Genomic DNA, 11,999 nt, shown 5'->3' with positions numbered 1-11,999 from the left:
CGCCGCCGCAGCTGGGGACGCGGCGCTGCGCGCTCCCGGCTGTGCGCGCTCCCGGCGGCGCGCGGCGGGCGGGGCCGCCCGGCCCCACGCGGGGCCCGGGCCGTGACAGCGGTGTCCGTACTGACTCAGCCCCGCGCCGAGTAGGGCCGGCTCATCGGGCAGGAGGGGGAGGTGTAGAATGGTTTGGGTTGGAAGAGACCCTTAAAACTCACCCAGTTCCAGCGCCTCTGCCGTGGTAGGAATATTTGCAGTAGCTTCGTTGTAACCTGGTTTTTTCACTATCATCTATCTCCACTCAGTCACCTAGTACGCAAGAATCTAAGCTTTGGAGATACTTTGTTCTTACCAGCACTGTCACTCCCGTGCCCCTCCTTTGCTAGCATTGTGTTGTGCCCTTACGCGCAATAGCTTAGGATGGGCTTTTTTTTATCTTGTATTTTTTTTTTTTTACCCACCATAAACTTTTGATACCCTAAAGTACGTACCAGGAATTTTCTCAGCTTAACTTCCTCATTCGGTTTGAGCTTCCTTTAAGTTTCTTTTTGTACTTTCTACTTGATGTTTGGCAACACTGCAAGTGAAAAATGCATTCCTCGATAAGCATCTGAGTGCCACTGAGGTCATTTGAAGGATTTGCATCCTATCCTACTCAGGATTACGACAAGCTGACAAATCCTAGTGTAAATAGGCATTCCAAATACGATTCTATCAGATGCTGTAAGGCAGAGAAGACCAGGACTACTTTTGAGTCTTCAAAGGTGGATGCACCGTTGTTTTATACATTGGTGCAATGATATTTTCTGTTTCATTCTGATGAAAATCCTAAATGCTTGCAGAGTTTGAAGATGCTCTTCTTGAAGATGTAAGTCTTCCACAGCCTTAGTCTTGGGAAGGAGCAATAATGCTGGAACAGGTAACTAGCAAAGGGAGGGAAAATTCAGCATATGAAAATGTAAAGGGATGCACATAAATACTGATCTATCCTAATTAAGGTCAGTTATGGGCTTTGCAGTAACTACTGGGCATTTCGTATTATTGCAGCTAGCTCTGCAAGAACACAGACTCAGTGGTCAGCAGCAATCCAAACAATAAACACCATGCTAGATCCAGGGAGTATCACATGTGAACAGTGTGGACATTTTCAGTCCCCTTCATCTTTAAAGGACATACATGGAAGTACAAGGAATGGCAAGGTTGGCCATAAGGTATGGAACTGCTGCCAAAGAATCATATCTTGGGCTTTTTAAGGAAAAATGAAAGCAAGATACAGGTCTCTAAATTAATGGGTGACTTATAAATACTGATTTACTGCTGCTTTGAATGTGGTATCAGGGATATTATTAAATGAAACCATTAGGAGGGTAGCTTCAAAGAAAGAAGGCAGTTTTTCACAGAGCAAGTAGTTAAGCTGAAAACCACCTTGCCTCAGGATCTTACATACCAGAACTTGGGCATCAAGTTCATTAACTTACAAATTACTAGAAGAAAAAGACCATTATAGGCTAATAGAGAAATAGATGACCTGCAGCTCAGGAAGTCCAAATTCTGATTCCATACACTTTTTGTAGGACCTTGCATTAGAATCTTATATGGTTAATCATGGCTTTCTGACAGGTAAGACTAGACCACATAAACTCCATGGCAGGGCAAAGGCCTAACTTTGCTTTTGATTCATCTTTACTGAATGCTGGAACTATTTGGAATTCCACATAGCTCTCTAATGTGAAAATTCTTTAGTGTAATACACAGAATCTTCTGTACCAGCAAACTCTTCTTTACCCACAGTGCATTCTGAACTGTTCTGATCTCAGGTCAGCGTGACAATAATATCCTCATAATAATAACTCACCATAATATCAAACTATAAACTAATGTCTCCAGGAGCAGTGTACCGAAGTAATAAATATGAACATTTTAAATATGAACAATAAGAAAGGATGCATCAATAGGTTTAAAATTTTTTATTGTGCTGCCAAGAGCCAAATTACAAGAAACCGCCTTACAGTTAAAAAAGTAAACAAGCAATCTGCTGAACCGCAGTGCACTCCAAGTGCCACATATGCATCTATTTTTCAGAAAATTATATCTGCATTTCTCTTACAAGAGCACAACAGGAACCAAAGTAAAAGAGTGTAATGGATACAGCACATAGGATAAATCATATCTTTAAAATAATAATAATAAAATAATAATAATAAAAACATTTTACACCATGTCCTATATCCTGCTAATATTTTCAGAATATGGCCTTGATTGTAAAACAAAAGCAAGCATTTACAATTTCTGGATAAAGACTGCTTACTCTTATGCAAGGAATGGATGTTTTGTCTTGACAAAATCTCTGTAGTTACTGGACAGAAACATCTCTGTTTCATTATCAGATTGAGTACAAAACACTGGGGAGACTACATTTTTTCTTATTGGTGGTTGGAAACTGAAGTTACATAAGCAGAAAAAATGTTGACCCTTAATGATACACCTATTTTTTCTTTGATGCAAACAGCTAGAACACCTTTTTGATATTCTAAAACAAAAAAATTGTTAATCTTCAGATTAATAAATTAGGTCATTATAATAATAAATTAGGTTTTTTTTTCAGTTTTAAAGTTCAGCAATCTCTGACCAAGTATTTACAACAATACTTGAGAGTTCCTTTACAAAAAATACATTTTCTTTTCACATTAAGCATACTGGGTATCTGTGTCTCTTATGACAAGCATTTGTAAAAGAAAAAAGGCAATGCACAAATGGGTAATTAGTATAAAAGTGCCAAGACCTGTTTGGAAAGTTAACATTGTATTATACAGTCAGAGTTATAAATGAGGCAAGCTACAACAAACTTCCAGCTTAATGCAGACAATATTCCAGTAGTTGTTTCAAACAATTGTTTGAAAAAAAAAAAAAAAGAAAGAAAGAAAAACCCAACCAAAATCCAGGAGCTGATTGTGTTATTTTATGGAGTTGATTAGTGCTGCATGTATATTGTCATCAGTGTCTCTAGCCAATGCATTCATTAAAAAGCCTTTTTAAGGCTAAGCAGGAAAAGAAAAATAAGAAACACCCTGAAATGTAGCAAGTAGCAAGAGCAACGCTTACTGCTATAATTGTGCACGAACGGAACACACGCCAACACAAGAGTGCACACACACACACACACACGAACACTTTCAAATCAAATCAAATCAAATCAAATCCAAATCAAATCAAATCAAACTGTAGGTAGAATGAGATGCTCTTTTCTTGTCTTTCCTAAACTCACAAGCAATTAAGCATTGATATGGAATGCCTGTTATCTGTTTCTGCTCTGGGTAAAATCTCTCAGATAAAAATACATTCAACAAGAAAAAAAATAGAAAAAATATATACTGTATACATAGTATATTATATATACAGTATATATATGTATAGTGTATATACACATGCACGCATATATACATATGTATATCTACATGCATTTGTATATACTATATATACACAAACATACAAATACTTTTTGTTGTTTTTAGCATAATTATATTTACATAAATATTCCTATAATGCTAAAGTTTAAAGAAGCATGATCTCCTTTTTTTTCTGAGCTTCAAAAAAGGTGCTTGAGTAATATACAATTAAAATTAAGCAGCTTCCTAGCATGGAAGTAGTTTCTAAATCTGCATACCAGTAAATAAGAACATCAACAGGAAAAAAACAACAACCTTAAAACAGTCTCTTTTTTACTCTCTTGTATGCAAGAGCTTTGTCCAACAAAAATATTTTTCCTTCTCCTGTATGAACAACCAGAGATTGATATAAAATAACAAAACAAAACCACAACAGACAAAACAAACAAACAAAAGCCCCTGGAACTGCATGGTGTTCTTGACTTTTCCTTCCTTCCTTCTTTCCTTCCTTCCTTCCTCCTTCCCTTCAATACTGCTGTCAAAAGATCCAGTGCTCATATCAGGAATTACTTAGGCCTCAGTCATTTGCTAACTCTGCTGAAGTCTGGCTAATCTAGCCAATCAGCTTTGAAGAAAACAAAAATAAAAACAAAAAGCAGCACAAGGTATAATTTTATACATCCTTAATAAACCCACCCTTTATTTTCTGCTATAATCTTTTCCTTGCTATTTCATTAACTACTGCAGCTTCTCATCATATAGAAAAATATTTGCAGCTACACCACACCTGTGATGTGACAAATTCTGTTCTAGGAGTATATTACTGTAGCAACAGCTGGAAAAAAATAATCAGACCTTTTCATATTTTTTTTCACCTGGGGTTAGGCTTTTGCTGCAACAGATGTAATTTCAGAGCAACAAGGAAAACCACTATCCTGCTGCTCGGCAGGATATTTTCTTCTCCAGCCAAGCATGACCAGCTTTTCTTCTCTGAAGCTTCCTTTTACCTCATTGCCTACCCCTAGGCCCTGATTCCCCCTCCCAAAAAACCTCTATAGCTATGTTACAAGCAAATACATCTTAACAAGTTTTAAAACTTTGGTTCTAAGAAAACACTTGGTCAGTTATCTCAAGGAAAAGTGGGAATGCTTTTTCTGGCACATTGCAGGAGTCAGAGCTCATCCCAGAAAGGTCTTAGAGCTGTACATGTAGTCACAAATCCAATACAATCCACTAAGCAAGTGCACAATTCTAGTTTTATTTTAATAGCAGACTGTCTCTCTTTCTCTATCTCTCTCTCTCTCTCTCAAATCCTTGGTAAGGGTGCAATTCTTCAAACTGTTTGATAGAAATTATCTGCCTGTAGGTTGTTCTGTTTCTGCATGCTGTAAAATCCACTGTATCTTGAATCTGGGTCTGCAATTCTTAGCATCCTCTGAGAACTGTCCACCTGGACCATGGTACCTTTCTTGCAGTCCACATATACCAGTTGATTGTTTAGGCAAGAAGGCTGTTAAAACAGAAAGGAAATATTAAGTAAATCATACAATTTTTGTATTCCACACATAATTCAAAAAGTCCTTTTGGTTCAAGTCCATAAGCACAAAACAAAATCAAACTGGCAATGAAAGAGTTTGGACTTTTGCTAAAGTTGGCATATGCCAGACATAGTAACAGACCAACAGTCTCTTCAGAGTCACCATTTTTCATCTTCTGAAAGGAGCTCTGGTATTCTCATATCCCAGCTGGGCTGGTTTAACTGTTTTCTGGTAATTTAGCACCACACAAAGGCTTAACCTGGTTGCCCCAGATGTGCAGCAGCTTTTTCCCCAGCCTCTTTTAACAGCCTCTTTATTGCTTAACATTTTCCACAATGTTTTGTTCCCGGTTTCCTGAAAACAGGAAAGCGTGGAAATAGACATGGCACCTTTGTTGGAGCTTTGTAGCAGGACACTGGAATCCACTGCTTTTTCTGGTTGATGAACAGGAGGACGATGATCAGTAACAGCACTATCGTGATTGGGATTGTCACCAAGGCAACGGAGCTGACGGATGCATCTTCACTGGGGTGTGGCCCACTGCCACTCCGGTATTCTCCCTGGAGATGGTTCATGTCTGCAGGGCAAATGGGAGCATTTGTTAGTAATTATAAAGGGGCCTTGGCTGTAGGGAAGAATGTAATTATAAAAGTCTCAGTCGTACATCTTGTCACTCATATGAATTTGGACTTTCTCTCTTGCAATGTCACCTTATTTACATAAATTAGAACAACCGAAAGCTAGGATCTTGTAGAGGGACTGTATTAGCCAGGAAAAGGCCATCAAAAAGAGAGGAGATAGAAGGAAATCTGAAGCACAGTAATGACCAAGTCTGACCTCTTAACTCAGTTGCGTTTGCATGATCTTATCCTGTCACAACCAAATTCCCACTTGTAAAAAAAAACAGACTGTGCTTCCAGGCTGAGGAGAACTTGGAAATCTTAGGATGAAAGTAATGATTTCTTTTTTTACTTTTAAAAACTGGTAGGACAAGTACGATGTGTTCACTCTCTCAGCACTGTTCACTCTCACAGCACTCAGCCTGTGAAAGCAGACTGCTAGCAGTCTACGAGACTGTAGCAAGTTTTATGTGTAATTGCAAAGAATGGTAACTTTAAATGACACATACAAAATTCCCACACAGTTTGTAGTATGTGTTTATAATCCCCAGGCAGGATAGTTGCAAGCCAGCTACTAATGCCTGAGAAATGAAAATGCTGTAATTATAAAAGCGTAAGCTTAGAACTTTGTAAAGCAGTTACATTTCATGCATCCTTTCTACCAAGAATAGTGTGCTATGAGATCATTCTCAGATTAAAAAAAACATCCTCAGATTTAAAAAAATACATAATTGAGGTTGTTCTTCAATTAGAAAAGGTTAACAAAGACTGTGGCACAGAGTGTTTCCTCTATGCTGGAATAATATTACAGTGCAGTTTTAAATAAAAGCTGCTTAGATAACTTTATTAGCTGTGTGTCACTATACCTGAGGTGGCATTTTGTCTAAGGTCTGACATTTGGCTATGATATGTTGAGCGGTGGTACAAGCTTTTTCTTTTTTATCTATTCATGAGACTGTCAAATGGATCAAATGAAGATCTATCAACTCCAATGGCCTGCTTTCTAGTTTTTGAATCAGAAAAGACACTGCTGAATCACTTTGGATTCATCATTTTGTCGTATTCTTAATTTTATAGAACTGCATCATACCAACACAGATGTTTCTTCTATGCAGAACATGGAGTGATAATGAGATCAAAATGTATAAATATAATTTAGTCAACTGACTCATCTTTACTCAAAGCAAAATGCATGTAAGAATTATGCACTGAAGAATATTCTCAGATAACCACCTTTTCGAAGCATTATACAGATGCTACCTGAATAGGAAAAGTAGATGCATTATAACATGGGGAATAAACACAGTCCTAAATTATCCCAGTTTATGTCAGATCTGACCTCTGTGAATGTGGATTATATCATTTTCACTCGGTGTTGGCCAGTTTGGTACTTCTAGTTCAACATCTCCTCGATGATTTGTCTTCTCAATGGGGATGTTAGTGGGTTCAGGTACATACATCTCTGTGAAATGAGATAAATGTGTTTCACAAGTTACAGGCTGCTTAACTTCTCAGTGCTGCTCTGAGTTCAGGAAATACACTTGTCCATCTGCAGTGCTTTGTCCTTTAAATTCTTTTATAAGTTTCAGAATTTTCACCATTAGCCTGGGATTTTGTTTGGAAACTTATTCCATATTGTATACGGGATACATGTCTGTTGCCATTACCACAATCATAATGTGAATGGGATGAAGGACTGGTGTGGATAAACTTGTTTTGAAAATACCATCTCAGAATACATACTTTACTACAGGCTTCCTCCTCTGTGAAACTTAACAAAAAAACCCCCCCAAAAAATGAAGGGAAGGCTACGTCTTCCCAGCTGACAGTCCCTACTGGTTTCTTTGCTTTGCTTTTTTTTTGTAATCCTCAAAGCAGGAGAATCGCAAGAGTGGGTACTGCTGAATCTCCCCAGTTGTCCTGTCAGAAGTAGTTATCAGCTGACTGAATAAGGTGAGCAAACTTCTGCAGAAGTGTATCAGGACTCACATTAAAAACCAGTTGCAATTCTTATGCCCCTTTGCCCATAGCTAAGAAAATGTCACATTGCTTTTTAGCCAAATTAAAGTGATAAATAAAGCAATGTGATATTTGAAAAGTAACCAAGAGACTCAGAAAAGACAGAAATGTTAATCACTGTGACATAATCTGCGAGATGTAAGGATATTAATTTTCCCACTTCATTAACATATTTCCATAGCCTTGTGAAAGGACAAAATAGGGGCAAGCAAGTAGTTTTTCAGTTCACAGTTCTCAGAATAAGTGAAATTCAAACTATGTTTTTGCACAATGTGCCTATCCATTAAGAATATTAATTTTCCTCTAGTCTAAAAGTCTGTTGCCTTTGTGATACTATTCAAACGTGGACTGACATTCAAAACCCAATTAAAAAAACTTTTTATCGGCCCAAAGAAACCAGTATCACAATGAACTGGGTTGTCACATCACATTACCTGGACACATGGGACAGCAGCTTCCCTCCACATTGATGGGTTCAGCACAAGGCAGAGGTGGGCAGCTGACAGTGGAGCAGAGAGTCTGACCCTGCAGGCAGTAGCAGTGTGTGCAGCTGTCAATGTCCCAGCGTTCCTCATCTGCGTACGTTTCTCCACTGAAGTGGCAGACCACTTTCTTTGGAACTGTATCTTCTATGGAAGGAAAACAGTGCTGTGATCATGCAGGAACAGCCAATGACACACAAATCTGATTTCTTTCCTAAACACAAAAGTGAAACAATTGCCACAAAGAAATCCCAGCTGTGATTAGAAGATCCTCTCTTCATCTTCCAGAAAATCTTTGTGGAAAAAAAAGTAGTTTCTGCTTCTTTATCAAGTACATAATTAGCCTGGGCTGCTTGTCCTCATTTTCTTAATGCAAGAGGCTAGAGGATGGATGATTGGGACATGAAAAGATGATATTAAAAGTGCTGTGAAAATTAAGAAAAATTAATTCTCTTTGACTGTTTGAGACTGCCAACTATTCATCCTCCTCCTTGTTTCCTAGTAAATCCTATTAAGCTAAAAAAGCCCAAACTCCTAACTGTTAAATTTCTAACTAGCAAAGCTCAAGAATGATGACTTCTGTCTAGAACACTTAAAAAAGCAGATTAGGCAGTATGCCAAAAAGGATGAAGCAACTCTCAGGTGAAATAACTAGAAGTGCTTAGACTGCAACAATAAAACAGATTTGAAGGAGATTGATAATTCCCTGCAACTGCATCAATGGGAAACCCCAGGAAAAGAGCAATAACTAAACTCAGTACATTTTTTCATGGTTAATATTATATAAATTGGAAATCAGTGTGATCTTTCTGCCTAGGCATTCAATACACCACTTTTTAATGTTGCATCCCATGCAAGCCTTTTAGGTGGTCTGCAGTAAACCTATTTCACTGAGAAGGCAGTAATGAATAGCTTAGCCTAGGATGATTTTTGCTGCTGGAGCACTTTAAGGATAACCAAAATAAAACCACACAGCAGAAACTCCAAAAGCCAAGCAGCATCTCATTTTTATCTTAGTTTCCTGCTACCTTTGTTTCTTAGAGGTAAAAATTATTGTTATGAAACCTGCTGATGACATGAGCCTGCACATTAAACATATGAATGAGATAAGAGAATGAAATCACAAATTTCTTAAATTTTCAGATAAATGCTGGTTTAACATTCACACAGATTACATCTTTAAGTATGCCAGTTAGACATATTTACCCTTTGTCACCCTTATTATATACTTTGGCCATCAGTAAAGGTTTTAATTAGTGACAACATAATAGAGTGATATAATTTGGAATAGCAAGGCTTGAAGTCAGCAGACCAGTCCAACAGATCTGGAGAGAGTAAATTCAAATACAAAAGAAGACCAGCAAGACGTACTATTGTGAAAACATTAATGGAATTATCTGAAAAGCGCAAATGGTTCCAGAGGTCCTTGGAATATCTCATGGCTTTCATAGGTCCCAGCCTCTCAAAGCAGATTTTTAAGTACATGTGGTGTGGGCATGGGGAAGGAAGAGCGGGAGGAAAAGATGGCTGCAAGCTGCAGAAAGGACATTAGGTTCTTTGCTAGATGATGTGCATGCTGGCATATAGAGCCAGCAGAACCCTGTGTCAGTCAGGAAGGAGGTGTGACTGGGGACAGGACGAGGCACCCAGCCTGAGCACTCCTCTGCTGCTCGTTACCTATGCAGACCTAAAGCTGAGCACTCTTGGCCCATTCAGATTTGCTCCCAAAATGCTATCTTGCTTCACTTAGGACACCTTCTTCAATTCAGCAACTGGTTTGTCTGGAAAAGTCCTTTAATTGCTCAGGCTTTTCCAAATTCGTGAAGAACACATCACGATTTAATACAGTAAATATTTTTTAGAAGAATGAACAAAGGTAAAATCACAATTACAGCATTGTACCTTTGAACCTCAAAAGGAAATTTTTAAGTCCTAATGAAGTACTATCCTGTGAGTGTCTCCTCTTCTGGTGTTCATCTCTATGCAAGTATAAACAAGGATGAAGATGAAGGCCACAATACCAAAGGTGCTTAAGGACAGTGGAGAAAAGACAGACTTGCAGTAAGAAATCCATGTACAAAACCACAGTTCAGCATCTAGCTCTATCTGCTTCTCTTGAATTTCTCCTAGCTGCACCAGAAAATCAGTCTCATCTGGTAAATGACTGGTAAACAAACAGTCATTGCTCTGTTTTCTTCAGAAGAGTAATCTTGCCTCTAATCAAATCGATATCCCTTTATGCTCTCTAAACTAGAAGGTTATCTTTCCAAATTAATCTTTATTTTCATGAGAAAGATGAATGTTGAACACACAGGATGAATTTGAAGATTCAAACAACAAAGCACCCAAGACTGTAAAATTTTGAATTTGAATCTATACAAACTGGATCCAGAAAGAAGCAGAACAAAATAATGTAGTGCTAAATTCCTGCATAATTTTTGAAATTCCAATAAATGAAGAAGGCCTGTTTCCACAGAGTTTGCCTATGCCCAAGGAAGTGACGGAATCACCACCCCTAGAGGTATTTAAAAGATGTGTAGACACAGCATTTGGGGACATGATCTAGTGGTGGATTTGGCAGTGCAGGGTTAACAGTTGGACTTGTTGATCTTAGAGGTCTTCTCCAACCTAAATGATTCTATGATTCTAAACATTTTATCAAGTATTACATGAAAATAGTAAGAAAGAATCTGTGCAAGGATGCGCTTCACAGTCCTCAAAAATGAAGACTAAACCAGTAAAAACCAGAAAGATGAAAATTAAGTGCATGACATTATTCCTCTTACATGCAAGCGTATACACAGTTCATAGAAACCATAAAAGAAGTTAAGTTTCCATGAATTTCAGTTATTTAAACCACAAAACTTTCTGACTACATAGGACAACATGGATTAGTAAAATGTAGCCTCACTGAAAATCTTTATATCTGAGTGTTAATTAAAATCTGGCTTCTGTATTTTGTATTGCTGAGCAGCTGCTACCAAAAAAAAATCATTAAGCTTTCATATCTCATACATTTAAGTATTTGCAATATTATACAATTATATAGGATTCAAAGTAAATTAATTAAAGCCATGCCTACATGCTGTGTTTGTATATTTGCAAACCTGACATGCAAGATGTAGGCAACAAGGTTTTAAAGGTTTCATTTTTGTAGCTCATTGCACAAGTCCCTGTGGTGCATCCCCTCCTCATCCACAGAATTCTCCAGTACAGTATTAAAGCTCATGTTCTGACTCTGCTGGTTTGATTGCCCAACTTTTCACACACACTATATTTTTTTTAACATTAAAATGTTTTCTGGATTAAAATTACTGTACAGTTCAAAGTCACTGGAGGAAAAGCCTGCAGAAAGACTGCTGTCAAAGAAATTTTAAATTCTCCCCATTTTGTACACAACCCATGAGAAGAAATAGTCATAGGATAACATTGTACTTTCCCCTCAAAATGTCCTCATCAGGAATCTAGGTAGGGTTCCAAAGGCAGCTGAAGCTTGAATAGTTTGTAACTTTTCCAGGCACTCTTTCATAGAACTCCTTGTACATCATATAAAACTGGATCACCTGTTATTAACGCTATTCTATCTGTAATGGTTTAAAGATTTCAAGAGTTGTATCAATGTCTGAACACACTTCACAATCTTTCTGATGAAGACCTGTTTTGTTTATAGATTGGCAAGTTGACTCACATGTTCAATTAAATATTTAAAGCCCATCAATTTTATTATACTCTTTTTTACTGTTTTTTTCTACTGTATCTCTTTTCTACTGCTTTTGCAAATGAAGGTAAGTAAGCTTTGAGTGCTTTCCAACAATGCTACAAAGACTTAAATTCAGTAATACATTATACGATTTTTGTCTATCAGCAGCTTCCATTCTACAGCCTTTGTACTTACTGTGAACTCACAAAAAAGTCATCTGTACATAAATACTCCAACACAGAATGGAAAAGTGATCGGTA

The 11,999-nt window shown here is 37.6% G+C and overlaps 1 protein-coding gene across 4 annotated transcripts in view; it reads right to left on the bottom strand.

Moving 5' to 3' along the window:
* Positions 1 to 1,946: 1,946 nt before the first annotated feature.
* CRIM1 (cysteine rich transmembrane BMP regulator 1) overlaps positions 1,947 to 11,999 on the bottom strand; it is a 175,659-nt gene continuing 165,606 nt past the window's right edge. For all 4 annotated transcript variants that reach the window (XM_082302962.1, XM_082302965.1, XM_082302963.1 and 1 more), the window contains 4 exons: positions 7,992 to 8,186; positions 6,878 to 7,000; positions 5,308 to 5,495; positions 1,947 to 4,890 (listed from right to left, as the gene is read on the bottom strand). In XM_082302962.1, coding sequence (XP_082159088.1) covers positions 4,714 to 4,890; positions 5,308 to 5,495; positions 6,878 to 7,000; positions 7,992 to 8,186 — 683 coding nt within the window. In that variant the 3' untranslated portion in view covers positions 1,947 to 4,713. The remainder of the gene's footprint in view (positions 4,891 to 5,307; positions 5,496 to 6,877; positions 7,001 to 7,991; positions 8,187 to 11,999) is intronic.

This window comes from Coloeus monedula, assembly GCF_965178545.1.
Source record: "Coloeus monedula genome assembly, chromosome: 2".
Taxonomy (NCBI): Eukaryota; Metazoa; Chordata; class Aves; order Passeriformes; family Corvidae; genus Coloeus; species Coloeus monedula.
The sequence above is the reverse complement of the archived record's forward strand: the minus strand, read 5'-3'. Positions and strand labels throughout refer to the sequence as shown.